We start from the raw sequence: 17,806 nt of genomic DNA, 5'->3' as shown, positions 1-17,806 counted from the left end.
AAGAAAGAAAAAGAATTATTTTTATTTATCATCATTTTACGTATAGGTAATAATTAATATTTCATAAAATTTATAAATTGGAAACTCTATGAAGTGTCTTCTTCAAAAATTTATTACCGACATTAAAATATTACATTCAGATAGTCAAACAAGATTTACCGAAGTTGTGAAAGCTTGAAGATCACTGGTCGTCTGGAACGAAGCCGTTCACGTTGGACGTTTATCACGAAGGGAAGGAAACGTCGCCTGAGAAACGTCCTATGGACGAGTATTTAATGTTCCCAATGCGTATTAATTAAGATAATTCAGATTAATATTAATTGCGATACGATGAATGTGTAGGCATCGTTTGAAAATGTTAGCTGTTACCTGAGTTAAGTTTTAATGCACTTTGAGATCAGATATTTGATGTTCGTGTTTGTATGTTCTTTGAAAAATTAACAATGAAAATCGCCTTGCATTTTTAAATACTCGGTATATCATCTTCTTATCATCTCGGTATACACACACACACACACACACACACACACATATATATATATATATATATATATATATATATGAATTAAATAGATATACATGAAAGAAAGAAAACAATTTTTATTTTTAAAAAGGAATATATGAAATACTATTAAATTGGACATGTACAATATTATTTCGACCATCTGATTTACATAAATATGCAATATTTTATTTATTAGTATGTACACATGTAATCAGTCACATTATAATTTATTAAAGATTGCAATGTACCAACTAGATATTTATTATTTAAAATGATAACGATTAATTACATACTGACATTAAAAATATATATCTAAATAATACATCATGTTCCATCATTATATACTCTTCAATAATTTCGTCATTGGTCGTAAATAAATTATCACAACATATATATATATATATATATGTATGTATGTACATTTACTAATAATTTTATTGTTTGTCTCTAAAAGAGATGACAGCTTGTCAAACGATTGAAAGAAAATGAGAATCATTGTGTCTTAAGATTTTAGATGAAGCAGACCGCATCTTGCTAAGGAAAAGATTTACCGATGTTCAACTCGAACGATATCGATCCTAGATTCGTTCCATGTAACGTGTTTACTTCTCACCAAAGATATCTTCTCTTTTTGCTCGGTCTAGCCGAGCACCCCTCGGTCCGTACTCAGCAGGGGTGGATCCACGATGGTACGCGGCATGCAGGATTGGTGGTGGCAAGGAGAGGAGGAGGCAGATCACGGAATAGAACGCTAGAAATCTCATTTATCATAGCCAGCCCTGTCAATCTTCAACGCATTGATAGTACTATGGTCTACCGACGCCACCACCATCGTCGTTACCTCTATCGTTCAATATATTTAAATTAATCTTAATACGATAAGCGTTCTCTTATTTTTTCAGAAGCAATAATATCGTTTCTTTCTTCTTAAAAATCTTTCATCTTTCGTTCATTGCATATTCTTTCTTCCTTTTCTTTCCTTTTTTTTTTTTTTTTTTTTTCTTTTTATTTCAATTTATATCTCATATCTATCATTCCGAATAATAAAATAGAAATAAATAAAAAACAGGAATGGGAGATTATAAAAAAATATAGGAATATAATAAAAAAGGAGAATATAATGCGTACTTATACATATAGGTATATTCGATATATTGTATTGTACAGTCACGTACATATATATGTATGTACGTATATATATACACAGTATATTTAACTAACAGAAAGGTCATTAGCGAAACTCAATTGTCTTTCAAAATTTATTAATATAATCTTAATCTTAATCTTAAATATATTTATCGCATACTTAAACTCTTCCTTAATGTTGTTAGATTTTAAAATTCGATAATTAGAAATATTATGAGATTTGCAAATTGAAAATGTGATGTGAAAGACGTACGATAATCTTAAATAGAAGTATTTCAACAACCTGATACTTAAGTCGAGATTTTTTCAATAATATAAATCCCTCGAGAATAAGAAGAAATGAATAAGAATAAAAGGAGGAGGATACTAAATGATAGTTAAAGAATCAGAAGCTGATTAATTTTCCACAATATTTATCCTTTGGGACATGAACTCTTTTGAAACATTCCCTGAAGGGACTAACGTCGTATAAATATACGCATCGAAAGTATGCACTACCTTGTTGAATTCTCTCTACCTATCTACCTACCTACCTACCTACCTACCTACGTACTTACCTACCTAACTGTAGTATATCAAGATTATCCTCATCTCCAGTCTTCAGCTAAGAATTTCTTTGCACAACAATATTATAGTCTGTCAACACCGTCTGACAAATATATTTATTTCTTCCTTTCTCGTTATTGGCATTTTTTCAATCGACATAATATAAACTTTTGTTCATATCAAATATAAATCGTTAAAACCAATTGCAATTATATTTAATTTATAATAATATAATCATGAAATGATATTGTCTATTGTGATAAAATGTTATATATTTTTATAGAAAGGGACATCCGTCATTTTTCATATTCTCATTAACGATTGAAATTAATTTTTATTCGTAATAATCGTCGAGAAAAATCTTGTAGAGAGTTTTTTCGATCGTTGAAAAATGAAACAAGAGCAATGCTGTATCGAGGATGCGTCAAAGAACATGAATTTCTTTTTTGTCTTGCTACTTCGCTACCTTTAAGAGAAGATCGAGCTACCCTTAAACGATTGCTCAGCAGTTTTTCCGCCACGCCCAGAACCGCCCGCTCACTCCTTCCATATATTTCTGCCATTAGCACCAAACCTGCGGATTAACGGTGTCAATTTTGTAACAATTTGTTATCCGTTGTCGTGAGAAAAGAATCTTTTTTCTTTTCTTTTCTTTTTCTATTTTTTTTCTTTTTTTTTCTTTTTTTTTTTTTTGTTTTCTTTTTCATTGCATACTTCTTTTCTATTGGATTTGTTACTTTCAAATATACCGGGTGTAATAGAATTTTTCTGTCATTCTGCTTTTACAGATGATTCTCCGATCTATAAACGGCGAAGATATGAATTTTAACACATTGTAGACAATTCATGAGAATTCTCATGTTTTCTGTTCTAAAACTTTTGATCAATCACGAGAATTTTGATATATATTAGCTTGTAATAATATGTAAGAAATAACATCAAAATTATAATGGGTATTTAATTTTAAAGCGTTATTGTAAAATTTATATAAAAGCTAATTGTCCACTGGATTGGTCAGTAATAAAACTAAAGCTAGTAATAAAATTGATTCGCAATAGAAAATTACCGTGAAATTGATCTCATAAAATTTAAGGTAAAGTTTTTTCTTTTTTTTTTTTTTTTTTTTTTAGTAGGATGTAATGTATCTTATTAAATGATGTAGAAATGTCTCTTTGGTTGAAAGTATATTTCTAATAATAGATATTACTGTACGTTCTACAGACGTGATACTGTAACCTGAATGTAAACAGTTAGGAAAGAAAACAATAAATACGTTGACCTTCAGATACATATATATATATAACTATGATCACAATATCACAATAATCATAGTAATTAGCTGCCTGTCGTCGAGTGAGTGAGTTTCGAAGATATATGAAAAGAGAAAGTTATAATTTATCTGAAATATTTCGTTCTATTAAATATTCTCTTAAATATTTCGTTAGAAAATTATTATACAATTCGTTTTTCTTTTTTCTAATTATTTACATTCGTGTAAAAATATCGCGCCTATAAAAATATTTATTTAACGATACGATGAAACTTCTGTATCGGTTTTTTTTAAGGAAACGCTTTGATTTCCACACATGGTTCCTTTTCCATGAAACTTTTCATCCTGATGGTAAGTAGAATACACTAAAAAAGATTAAAAATTTTTTTTTTTTTTTTTTTTAACATATCTCCTACATTGCTCATAGATTATATAGAAGCTTTTCTCTTACATAAGCCGTAACACAAAATTAATGTATCTACACCGGATGCATAATTTAAAATGAAAAGCGATGCCAATAAATCTCTGGTGGGCGGTCAAAACGATATAAGTCAGAATTATTAATTTTTCGGAAAAATACTTATAATATTTAAAGTTTAATGTAAGATCAGATGTTAGATTTTAAACACATAAATTGGTAATATATATTTCGTTACATTTGAATTACAAAGTATAAATAGATTTATAGTAATGTATTTAGTGCGATATGTGGGAGAACGTTATTGTGTATCAATTTTGAAGGACGAATTCGAAAACATTGCGTTACGTAAGGAAATTCATATGATTGGTTACGACGAGAGAATAAAAAAAAGTGAGAAAGCAAATGTTGACTAAACAAAAGGAATGCTAGGTTAATAAAAACGATTAGAAAAAAGTGAAAAATGTGTTAAAGAAAACTTTAGCATTTCGCTAAATCTAATCCTAACGTCACGTACACCATATTCCATTTAGAAATGTTTTTCTTTTTTTGAAAATGATGACTTATATTATTTTGACTTGAACAATTAAAATTATTAGAAATGAAGATTAAGCTTTATTAATCTGTTAGTAAACAAATTATATATATATATATATATATATATATATATATATATATATTTGTGTGCGTTTATAATAATACATAATCTATAATAATAAACATAATACTATATATATATATATATAAGTTTATTTAATAAAAAATATTATATTAAATAAACTTAAATATTATATTAAACTTCAATGATAGATTAAAAAAAAAAAAAAAATAAATAAAAATAAAACGAAACATTTGTTAACGTTTTATTTATAAGAAACAAAGAGATATGTATTAAAAAATAAATTATGATTCATTCGATGTTCACGCTAATACGCTAGTTCGGTGGATCAGAAAAAAAGATAAACTAAGTGTCGTGCGTCCTACCACGACAACGAAACAGGACATAGAATTAAGCAAACTACCTGGATGACACCTGGAATGACGTATTGCAGGAAAGTGAGCGGAGTTTATATTTTACGAGGTTGCCTCGTAAATAGCTTCGTAGCTTAACAACCGAACACCTCGAGGACAAGAGCCGCACGTTACCCCAAGCAGTGCCGTAACACGCGACACCCTCATGAACACCTTCTGCTATTCTCGAGTCATCTTTATTATCGCCAATTTATTACTCTTTTATAGCAGGTAATATAAAAAAAAAAAGAACTAATCGGTATGTTTTAAAAAGATATCATTACAATTTTTTCATACATATATTAAAAAAAAAAAAAAAAAAAAAAAAAAAAAAAAAAAAAAAAAAAAAAAAAAAAAGTGTATATATACTTGATTTGAAACCAACAGGTCGAAAAACAAAATTTTTTTTTTTTCAGTCATGCCTGTTCACAATCTTTCGGTATATTCTTAAAAGATCTTAAAACTTACTTTCTCTAAAGGTCCTAAGACATATTTATTAATATTAATTTCATAGACCTTAATAATAAAAAGAATATTATGGTCATATATTTGCTGTCAGTTGGGTACTGTCATCAGTGAAGGTACAAAGGAAAAGAGAAAAATTATTTAAAATAAAATCCAGGATTTTACTTTTTCCAAATTTCTTCGTGTATGAAACTTTTAAGAATGTAGGATCATAAAACTTTCTCTTTGCGCATTTTGAACAAACGTAAGATTTACGTTCGACTTACATGTAACATTGGAAATTTACAACGGTCCCCAACAATATCGACCGTAACGACCTTTTAAATTTTAAAAAGCATCTTGAAAGTTTGTTTCTATTTCTATACAATTCATTGTATAAGTAACATGTCAGCTTCTTAAAAGGTCACTAAAGGATAATCAGGTAACAAAAAGAGAAAGGAAAGAAAAAAGAAAGAAAGAAAGGAAAAGAAAAAGGAAAGAAGATAGAAATGTACAAAGATTTAAAATTATTTTCTTGAAAATATTTTCTTTAAAATTACTTTCTTGAAAATTATTTATTTAATATTTATATATGTACGTACGAAGTATGAGGATAAAAAAAAATTGTGAAATTATTCGATAGTACGATTTGAATCACGCACATTGTATTTATCGTATAGAATTCTTTCATATGTGACAAAATTTAAGCATGAAGCAATGAATTTGCTAATTACTTAAGGTTCACCCGAATTAAACGGAACGATTTTCGTCGAGACCGCTGAATAAAATTGGGGATCCATGTTCCGTGAAATGAATCATACGTTCAAAGGACGACATATGTGCCCCTGTTTCCTTTTCGTTCGCTGAAAAAGGCAATGGGGAAACTTTGATACCCAAGAGGAGAAGGGGAGGGGGCGGTTCTCCAGCATCCATTTGGAAAAATTGGGAATATCGGGATCAAGCCAGACGGTTTGCTCGCTATTATTCTCAGATTGATTTATATTTTGTTTGTTCTGTACGGTACCACTACTGTTATAATACTGACTTTTCCGATCTATGGATCTGTCTATTAGCGAAAAGACCGATAAAACGTTTGGTAAAAACTTTCAATCATTATATTGTTCGATTTGACAGTGTTCGATTTTATATAAGCTTTTTAAAATCCAATGTTGCAAACTCGAAAGGATAGATCATTAAACAAATCATATGGATACGTATAGAATCAAGGATTTTATTGAATCTTCTCAAACAAAACGGGAGAATCTTAAGGAAAATAAAAGCTAAATAAATATTTAAATGGATATGGTTTGGGTATATAATATAGAACAGATTTCTTAAAATTTTAATAATTCATATTTATTTCCATTGATATTGTTAACATTCATATAAATTTATTCAGTTTTATAGAATTTATTAACGTTTTACGTTTCCTTTATATATTATCTTCACTCTCCATGATATACCTATATACAGTAAAAAGAAAAGAAAAATTATTTCTTGTGATTATTTCATTTAGATCAACGGAATAAGCTAACTGTTATCCACTCATTGAAAATGAAGTTAGTATTCGGAATCATTTGCAATTCGCCCTCCACCAAAAGAACCCTCTACTTTTTCTACAAGTATCACCCTCACCAGATTATTATTTATTATTGTACGCTTTGGACGAGGTAGGACATCTTTTCACAGAGAAGCGTAGATATCTGCATGCATGCGTACACACATATATATATATATATATATATATATATATATATATACTCATGCAATAAGAAACTCGCTCGTTGCATCGTTTATGTGTCGATGTGTCTACGTCAGAGGACTCGCGTGTCCATTTCGATCGACCATTCGGAATCCCCGTAGCTTCGGTCACCACATGAGTGAACATTCAACGCATCATTAATCATTCCAGTTCAGTTAGATACAAAAATTTTCATGCCAATCTTTGAAAATGACATCGATGGGCTTCTTGTTCTTAAAAGAAAACAAAAAAAATATTATTAATGGCATAACTTCTTAAGTTGGATCATAAAAACACAACTTCTATATAAAATAATTATACATTCGTTAATATTTCTATATATTATTAATATATATTGTCATCACGCGTTAATTCGTATAATGTATTGTAGAAAAAAAAATTTTTTTTTAATACCTAAGTAACATCATTAACAACATCCGTCAGTAATATCAGTAATAAGACACATGTATCGTAATATTCAAATCGATCGTCTTTCTCTTTTTTTTTCTTCATTTTTTTTTTTTTTTTTTATAAAAAAAAAATATAGATGACCATTCAAATTTATTTTCCTCATTCAATGATTATTGTTGTAACCACCCATTGAATTATTTCCGTCGTAGATTCTTCTATCATAATAACAAATATTATTGTAATTAGGATATTGTGGTTGTTGTTGTTGAAAATATTGCATATTAGGCATTGTGTGGTTATTATTATAACCAAAATAAGAATTGTGTAAGTTGTGCTGCATTGGGACGGCAAAATGTTGTTGATTGTATTGCTGGTAATATTGTTGATTTTGTTGTTCGTATAGCGGAAACGTAAGTTGTTGCCCAGTTGTGGGAACTATTCCTCTTGACGTAGATGGAACAGGATTTGGTAGATTTGATACGCGATTTGTACACACTGTACTAACAATTGATGAATTTGGCATTCGATTGGTACGCGATCGAGCATTAGTTGATGAACTTTGAACGGTTGGAATATTATTTAATATCCTATTATTCGTTGGATTGACGGCCACTTGACCCTCCTTTTTAGCTTTCATTCTTCTATTTTGATACCAAATTTTGATTTGTCGTTCGCTTAAACCTAACAAATCTGATATTTCCATACGGCGTTTCCTACTCAAATATCGTGACGTATAAAATTCCTTTTCTAATTCTAACGTCTGGTAACGTGTATAGGTTTGCCTAGTTCGTTTGGTTTGTCCCTTAGCAACATTCTCTGAAACAATAAAAGTTTGAACAAATGTAAATATCAGGAAGAAATTTTCTATAAAAATATGATTATTTTAATAATATTTTTCTTTTGAACGAAACAGCTATTAACTGTTAAAATTATTGGATATCATGTGTAGTTTTTCACAAATTTTCTCGAAAATCACAGATATATCGCGTGAGAAGAATTTACAGGACATTGATACTTATCATGATTTTTTATACGATCATTATTGATTTCCTTATAAGACCCTTTCTTACCAGTTTCCGATGCTGAGTGATCGGAGATGTGTCGTTGGGCCGTCATTGTCGAATTGGATGCCGTCATCGAATTAACATAATTACGTGATCGCAATAAAGAGAGATTTGGTTCATATCCCATTATCACAGTATTTCCTATAGATTCCAAGCATCCCTCTACTGATATCATATTCTCCATGTTTTCCGGAGAAATACTTTCTGCGCACGAATTTATATATCCATCCTGAACTATATCTTTTCCATGACGCAAAATGGATTCTAAGAGACTCGTTGATTGATTGCTTGACTCTTGTTGTTCCATGTAACAATTTCCAGTTTCTTGGTTCATTTGGTTATTAGTATTTTGCTGTATTTCATTGCCAATTCTTTGGCATATCTCATTGCCTACCCTTTGAATGATTTGATTGCCAGTTGTTTGGCATATTTCATTGCCTATCTTTTGAATAATTTGATTGCCAGTTCTTTGGCATATTTCATTGCCTACCGCTTGACTAATTCCGTTGCCAATTCTTTGATTGACTTCATTGTAAGTTAGTAGATTCATTTCATTGCCATTCTGTCTCTCTTGATAAGAGCAGTAGTTAACTCCCATGTTATAGTGATAAGATGGATTGCTCATTTTAATTATGCGATGTGGAAACACTTCACTTTTTAACTTTTAACTCGCACTTAACTATTTCTTCTTGCACTTAAGATATATTTTATCACCGATTGCACACTTTTGAGAAATTGTTCTAACGTTGTGAACTTCTATAAGAGAGCTAAGAGAACGAAGTAAGCACTGAGACGTCTTACACTTGAATGAAGCGTTTTCCTAATTCTCGTAACAAAATAAAGGTATAGCAACAGTGTTGTCCATCCACTGTATATGAGCTTAATGCATTTCAAAAGGGAAAACCCAGGAAACTTTCACTGGTTTATTACTGTACACGAAAGTACAGCCCAAAGAACTTTGCTCTGTACGGTATGAAAGGAAAATGAGAAAGTGGAGAGGGAAGTTGGCCTACCCAGGCTACAAAATTTGGACCCCCTAGCACACCTCCTGTATACGCCGAGGGAGGCCATAGGCCCCCCTTTCTATCAGCTGCCCTTTGATTCACTACCAAGCCAAACCACCCCCGACACGTTCGCTTCTTCGATATTCGACTCCTGCTAAGTCCCCTCCCACTATTAACGCTATTGATACAAAATTCACATTGAATACTCCCCGCAAAAACGTTCCATCCTTGTTCAATGCTCGTACAATCGACATCCCACCATGTGTGCAACCCCTCTACGAATCATCGCGATAGCGAGATTTAGAATATGTTCTGAAAATTCTTCTCACGCGATATATCTGTGATTTTCGAGAAAATTTGTGAAAAATTATTCTGTAATCGTTCGTTGAATTTCTCTCTTCTCTTTCTAATGTATATGAATATACTAAGTATATGAATAGGATTTCACATTTATTTTGAGAAATAGAAATATCTCTGTGTATATCTTGAAATATATGATTAACGTGCTTCAAATATATTTTCGTTTGATTTCTTCTATTGAATATCATTAGAATAAGCAATCCGTTGAATCACTTTAACATAAAGACAAATTACTAGCCATAATAAAATGATGTATCAAAATTTTAATTAAAATATATATATATATATACATATATATACATATATATGTATATATTTCTATTAAATAAATTTGCAAATTATTATTAAAAAATAAACATCCATTTTATATATATTTAAATTCGATTGAATCATTTGATCGTTTATTCGATAGATCCTTTTTTTTCCTTACTTCTTTCCCTTTTTTTTGTTTTCTAATAAAAAGGAAAGACGATGGAATAAAGATTTGAAGTAAGTGGGCAAGATAAACACAATGCGTGGCAAAGGCTAGACGAAGGCAGTCTTGCGAGTGACGTCTTTCTCTAGAAACTCTGACCGGCGTCGATTAATCAAAGCTGCAGAACCCTCTCTTTCTCTTCTCGGTCATATATACACGTGCATTTAGTGCGGTCCTCCTCACAGCCCTCCTCGTACTCTCTATTTTCATTAATCCTACTTTCGTTTCGACGCATCGTCGGCGAAAGAAAAATAAGGGCTAGAGAAAAGGGACGAATTAAGGAGAGTGGATCGTCTTTTCATGGATAAGTGGGAAGAAATAGATCGACGATTTTTACATATAAAATTTTCCATGATTTTTGATATTTTTTTTTTCAGATATTTCTTATTAGACAAATTAATTAGACGGTAACTCATATTAAATATATTACAATATCAATAATTAAATAGATATTAATTATGAAAAGAAATCTGACTAAATTTATTAAATATCTTCGGAACTTTGTCTCTGACATCATATGAAATAATGCCTATTCCTTTAGATTTTAAATCGATGAGAAAACATTTACGCAATATCTTGAAATACTGATTAACGTGATTCAAATATACTTTCGTTTAATATTTTCTAATAAATACCATTAAAATGACCAATCGTCAGTGCTATTTAAAGCCAGTTTTTTGTAAACTCTATTGCGTCATGGAAGTCACTATACTATTTATATACACATATATATATATATATATATATATATATATATATATATATATATATATTGGATGAATGGATTTTTTTCATACTTGGATACTCTGTTCGTAACTTAGTACAGTAATGCATGTCCTACCAACGTAACGACATTGTTTGTAAATAGAAAAATGATGCCCAAGTGCAAAAAATAAATTCATTCAACCAAATCTCATTATCTCTAAAATGTACACGTACTTTAGGAAATTTCATAATCATGAAATTTTCAATTGTCATTTTCCATTATCGATTTGCTTTTGCACGAGGAGTTAACAAACAAGCGAGAAATAAGATACGACGAACCTATTATCAACTGGAAATGATTATCGATTATAAGAATGAAGATAATAAATGGTATTTCGGATAAATAATAAAAAACAAAGCAATGCTAAACAAATAGAAATTATACGGTTTAAGAAACTATCTTCCAAGGTCACCTTTCACAGAAAAGTTTCAATAATATATGTCATCTATAGATGAATACTTACAATTTCAAGGTTCTTATACCTACAACTTCAAGAAACTAATTCCAATTGGACATACCAGTTCGACATGAATAATATAGAAACAGATGTGTACTTTCAAACTTATTTGTTCAATGGTACAGAAGTACACTATCGACAACTTCTAAAATAAATCCAAGGATATAATTGCTCAGCATCGATGAGTTTGATAAGAAGTGGTCTTGTAATGAAATCAATGATCGTACGGAATGTCATACTAAGATCATTGTCCTGATTATTCATAAGTGAGATCTAATAATTCTAACAATTAGGTTAGTATCAAATTCATTTAAAAACTTATATTATTTAAATTATATCTATATTTAAATTGTCCTGAAGCAAAGTAATATTGTATTTTTATTGATTAAAACTTTTATTGTTTCAGGGGCGTGATAAGAGAACAGAAAAAAAAAATGTACAGACCAAAAATATACATTTTCAAACTTGAATTAAAAAAAGTATATTATATAAAAAATATCGTATAGAAATAAAAAATATTTTATCTTCAAACGATCGACAGTTCTTGTATTGATGTCAGAATTGAAAAGTCAAAGATTAAAAGGATGATCAAGCCGTCACCAGAATACATGAAATATAGAATATTGAACATTGGTGTTTCATTCATTGAAAGTTTATTATCTGTTAATTCAATAACTATTATTGCTTCTATTTGATCTACCTCAACGACTATGATGATAATAAACGACTAACAATTTACATTGCTGCAGTAACATCATTAACACTTGATCAGTTTAATGCAATCTTTACAATGCTAATTATCTTCGTTATCATAATAAACTGCAATCAGTATCAATATAATCATTACATAGGTATTCATCAATATAGTCGATAAAATTATGGCAAAAGTAGTTTCTTGATTTATTACCATACTAATGATTAAACGAAGAAAATGAATTTCGGTGGGTGTTACTTTCTCGTAATGCAAAGATGATTTCAATAATATGATAAATATCTTATTATTGAAGAAGAGGAGGAGTTTTAAATAAATCGATAAGGATGTTTAAATATTAAGAAGAAGAAATATTTTTTTGTCTACTTTTGCTGTAATTAACTAATCAGAATATTATGACATATGCAAATGACTAATTCTTGTAAAAAAAAAATAATAAAAATAAAAAATTTTTGTTATTTTTCTTTTTAGAGAATAAGAAGGAGGAAATCTATGAAGTGTTCGAAAATTGGCATAAAAATTTTTTCTATGTAACTGGACTTCAACACCGAACGCATCGTGAAGAGAAAACTTGCTATGGCGGCAACATCGGAGCAGCTGACCTGCAACCACCATGATTTATGGCCGAACGAGCTAAACAGCCGAGTAGTATCCTATAGCTCTCAGGTACCCGAAAGCTCGGCCGTTCACGCTGCATTTTGCCGGTATATTCTCTCGGCCTTTGCTCTTCCTTCAGCTTCACGTTTCAAAACTCGATTTCGTTTGCGAGTACTGCATACGTCATTCTGAAAATATTTTGACGCGACAACGAAAATTCATACTTCGGCTGATTAATGAACACGATTCGCTGCCTATGAACTTTCTGATAATTTCTAAATTTTTCGGCCTCTTTTTCTTTCGATCAAATCGAACTTTACAGAAATTTGATTTTAACGTTCCTCGTATATCGGTCCATCGGTTGATTTATTTATTGAACAACTTTTTTAGGTCAAATATTAAAATAATTTATTCGATTCATTGATAAAATCAAATATCGATTTGATCGATTCAATTAATTCAAAATTCAATTTTAAGAAATAAATTGTTTCAAAATAATCTTAAAACTGGTTTTTTTTTTAATATTTTTTTTTTTTTTTTGTACATTACAACAGATGTGGCAAGATTGTACTTTAAAATATATTAGAATCCAAGTTGTAATATTTTTCGTCAGAGGATAGAAATTATGAATAATTGAAGTTCTTGTAATTATGATCGTCGGTTATAGATCAAAGACGATGACGTAACTATAACGACAAAGAAAGAAATAGTCAAAGTGAGGGGAAGGAAGAGTGGCTGCGCAGCTGCGCTCTTCGCACATAACAAGATGGCCGAAAGCGTGCTTCGCGCGTGCACGAGCGTTCATCCTTCGTTCTTCTTTTTTTTAAATTTTTTGGTGTATATATCGGTTAAAAATTGTTTATTAAACTTACTATGATTTAATTTGTATATACCAATTATATTAAAGTGAGTGGATCCGTGATTCGAAGTGTTGTGCGCATTGTAAAATCGATAAACATCAAATTTAATTATTGTCTCTTAAAATTTATCTAAAAAAAATATTTTGATGATCATCTAGTTATATTGTAAAAGAAAAAAAAATCCTACTAAAGTGAAGAAAAACTTTGTACGTGCAATGAGTGTACAAAATGACAATGTTGTAATTTTTCGAAAAGTATATTTATTATTTAAAATGATTTTCATATTAATTGTTTTTATATCTTATATAACCGACAATATCTAACTATTTTCTTTTCCTTTAAATAATTTTTATATCTCACTTTTATGTATGATTTAACTGATACTTGTTAAATATTCAAACAATGGTATGTGAGAAATTAATATATATATATATACGTTGATATATATATATTTTTTTTTTTTTGATAAAAAAATATTATAACTTTTTACAATGGGTTAAAGAATTATTTTTAAAATTGAAATTCAGGGAACAATTGTCTATATATATCATAAATCATGTACATTTTGTACGTGGGTACGGTTATTCATGTAAGGGTTCTAAAGTGAAAGTTTCTTAGATAATACCGTCGGACCGAAAGGCTTTAGTGAAATTTATTTTAGAGTATATAGTAACCTTTTTCGACATGAAATATAAATAACTTTAAAGTACGATTATATATATGAATCGATAAAAAAAAATGCTATTAAGACTAATTTATAGTTTTCGAAGTTCAATCAATATTAAACGATTAGAAAGTAATTTATTCAAAAAAATTTATTGACGGATTTCATTTTTTTTTTTTTTTAAATCCTAAACTTCGTAAATTATTACTAACATTATTTAAACATTATTTACTGATTTCGTAAAATGTTTCTATTTAATATTAGCATGGTAAATAAATATTAATTACAAGAAGAGAATAATTATAAATAGAAAGTATAAGTTTTGAAAGAGATAATTTGGCAGGTATAAAGTCCTGCAGGTGCATAATATAATGGAAATACCTGCAAATAAATGTCATTGTATTTGAGATGAAGATCATTTGAAAAATTCGTTGTTTTTTTTTTTTTTATTTTAATTTAAAATAAATTAAGTTCTTAAAATTAAAAATTAAATAATTAAGTTCGTGTTAATTTAATAATTAAATTCTTAAACGGATAATAAAATGAAAATAGAAGTCGAGTAACAATAAAAGCCAAGTAACAAAAAAAGTTAAGTAACAATAAAAGCAAAGGGGAAAAACAAATTTTTCGAATGATCCACATATTTCACATATACAACGATTATAAACTAATTTTCTATGTGAAAATATCAATGAAGTACTAGTCTACTAGAATAGTTATTTTAGAATAATAAAACATTATACATTATTTTCATCAAAATAAATCATATAGAACAAATTGATATAATCGATAGTAATTATTATTTTATGTTTAGAAAAAATATTGACTCGATCTTTCCCTTAGAAATTATTTAACAATATAATTAATATCATTAATAAAATTAATATAATGGGATCAATATTCTCGAGGAAGAATTAAATATAATTTTTGCAGCTTGTAAAATTGATAAGAAAATTTCTCAATAAGTTTATGCTTAGATTTTCTTTTCTATGCAAGAGAAAACATCTATGGTGGCCATTTACGAAATGGTCGAAGACTCTGAAGCTGGATACCCCCCATCTCCAGTTCGAAGGGTGAGTTGGTGGGGGTAAAGGAAGAGTAAAAAGGGACCGAGGAGTTCGTACGGTGGTGTATAGATAAACCTACATTGCAAAGAGTGAGAAAGAGAGAGAGAGAGAGAGAGAGAGAGAGAGAGAGAGAGAGAGAGAGAGAGAGAGAGAGAGAGAGAGAGAGACAGAGAAAGAGAGAGGGATAGAAAGCAACCCTAGGACGAACGACGGCGGCGGCGGTGGTGGTGGTGGTGGTGGTGGAGGCACGAGTTTGCCGGGAGTTGAACGAAGAGAGCTAGGGTCGATATTGTGCTTGACAGATAGTTTCCCATAGCTCCGGCAATCCATCATGGCCGGCACGCGGATACGTATTGGTTTTTCTGCACCGTGTCTTACCCCGTGAACCTCGAATTGAATATATTTTTTCCACGGTTCTCAGTCTGCGTGCATCTACCTTTATCTTTGTACATATGTATATATACGTGCGATAAGTATACATTTATTTAATGAGTTTGTAAACGTAAATACACGTATACACGTAAATTTTTGATTTTTGATTTGAATAGATAAAGAAAAAAAAAAGAAAAAAAAAAGAAAAGAAAAAACGTAATTTTATTTCAATTTCGTTTATTTTTAATGATATATAATAAAATTATTTTAATGATATATAAAGAAGAGAAAATAAAAGCTATCATTATAATGGATATAAAGGAATTTCTATCGATCATTCGATCAATTTATTTGAAGTATCGTATCAACAATGTCGCAACGAAGAACACACGTCGACATTATTTCGAAACGATCAAAGCTCAATTTCGATGATAATGACAGCTTAGTGAAGTCGTCTCGTGGACATTCGATAGAGACAGCAGAGGCAACGCTTACAGGAAACGGGATAGAGATGAATGAAGGGAAAGAGGGGTGAGGGGGGGAGAAGAAGTGGTACATAAAGCATGCTCAGAGTCAACCAGGACCATAACAGATACACGTGTCTCTTGGCGGCTTCGCTTTATAACACGTGATTCATGAAGGTCTCGATACGTTTTTTACACCTGCGACGACTTGATTAGAAATTCTAATCGGGGGGGGTCCCAGTAAAAGAGTGACACGCTGCCCTCAGGCGGTGCGCCGTCTTAAATCGAACCGAAATAGCCAGTTCGTCTTCGACTTTTTTCCTTCTCCCCTCTCTCTCCCCCACCCCCCGTCTCCTTCCCCCTACCAACCAACGTGATCTTTCGAGGCTCTACCCGAACCGATCACTCCCACAATCCTGCCATAAATTTTCATCGTAAAGATCCATTCGTGTTCACTGTAGCTACCGTTTGGTGATAGAGAAGCAAATATAAATTATACAAATAAAGATGATTAAGAGAGTATAGATTTTGGATAAAGTCAGTTACAAAAGTAAAATCATTGGACAGCGTTATTTAATAATTTGTTAATTTATATCGTTGATTTTACACAATACAGTTTTTTCTTCTTTTTTTCTTTTACTTTTTTTTTTCCTTTGTTTTTTTTTTTTTTTTTTTTTTTTAAAAATTGGAGCATTATGATAATAATCTAATTACATTCTCATAAATTAATGTAAAAGGGAGCGAGACTGAGAAAAAAAAACGAAAGAAAATAAAAAAAAAAAAAAAACAAAATCAAGTAAAGCAAATAGTCGTAAAAAGAATTTTTCATATTCACCGTCTGTCTTCTTTCTCGTAGGCTGATACGAAGCGCGCGTGGTTCATATGTAGAAAAAGGACCGAATGGTTAGAAAAGAGGTGTAGGACAAACAGCGAGCACACACAGGCGTGTGAATAGAAAAAGAGAGGGAAAGAGAGAGAGAGAGAGAGAGAATGAGAGAGAGAGAGAGAGAGACAGCGACACGCAAGGGAAGCTTTGGTAGAGGGGAGAATAGAATCCTGATCAGAGAGAAGGATAGATAGATAGATGGAAAAAGAGAGAAAGAAACAGAGAGACAGAGAGAGAGGGAGAGAGAGAGAGAGAGAGAGAGCTTATACACGACATGCTAGCTAAAGAGAGAGAGAGAGAGAGAGAGAGAGAGAGAGAGAGAGAGAGAGAGAGAGAGAGAGAGAAAGAGTGAGTGGGGTTGTCGTAGCACACGGTGGGGCAGGAAGACATAGTGGGGAGTAGGATTGAAGAGGAAGGGCGGCTGGGGGCGGGCGCGAGGCATGATTCTCAACGGGAACGGCCACGCTCACCACATCTGGTGAGCAACTGGCGCACTATGCCGTGATATTCCTTGCGAAGCACACGCGGAACAGAAAGAGGCAACACAAACGAAAACTATATTTCAT

General features: G+C 30.8%; 1 protein-coding gene and 2 long non-coding RNA genes across 5 annotated transcripts in view; 2 read left to right on the top strand and 1 right to left on the bottom strand.

The window, feature by feature from the left end:
• The window catches only part of LOC124948467, a 65,742-nt gene extending 59,041 nt beyond the window's left edge, over positions 1–6,701 (top strand). Inside the window, exons 2-4 of one of the 3 annotated variants that reach the window (XR_007100745.1) lie at positions 3,763–3,818; positions 4,824–5,127; positions 5,313–6,701. This is a non-coding gene — a long non-coding RNA (uncharacterized LOC124948467). Of the gene's footprint in view, positions 1–3,514; positions 3,819–4,823; positions 5,128–5,312 lie in introns of those variants that run through there. The other 2 variants (XR_007100743.1, XR_007100744.1) reach the window with 2 other exon arrangements.
• A 45-nt stretch (positions 6,702–6,746) lies between these two features.
• LOC124948253 (homeobox protein SMOX-1-like) lies at positions 6,747–11,108 on the bottom strand. Its single transcript, XM_047491600.1, has 4 exons — positions 8,563–11,108; positions 7,496–8,308; positions 6,976–7,314; positions 6,747–6,803 (listed from the first exon to the last, which is right to left on the bottom strand). Exons 1-2 carry the CDS (start codon positions 9,179–9,181, stop codon positions 7,656–7,658), a joined length of 1,272 nt encoding a protein of 423 aa, XP_047347556.1. The 5' UTR covers positions 9,182–11,108; the 3' UTR covers positions 6,747–6,803; positions 6,976–7,314; positions 7,496–7,655.
• Positions 11,109–11,175: 67 nt separating this feature from the next.
• On the top strand, positions 11,176–15,232 carry LOC124948255. The gene is made up of 3 exons (XR_007100634.1): positions 11,176–11,911; positions 12,025–12,469; positions 12,802–15,232. It is a non-coding gene; the product is annotated as an uncharacterized LOC124948255 (long non-coding RNA).
• The last annotated feature ends 2,574 nt before the right edge of the window (positions 15,233–17,806 follow it).

Source organism: Vespa velutina, chromosome 4, assembly GCF_912470025.1.
Source record: "Vespa velutina chromosome 4, iVesVel2.1, whole genome shotgun sequence".
NCBI classification, from domain to species: Eukaryota; Metazoa; Arthropoda; class Insecta; order Hymenoptera; family Vespidae; genus Vespa; species Vespa velutina.
This window is presented reverse-complemented; position numbering and strand designations above follow the sequence as displayed.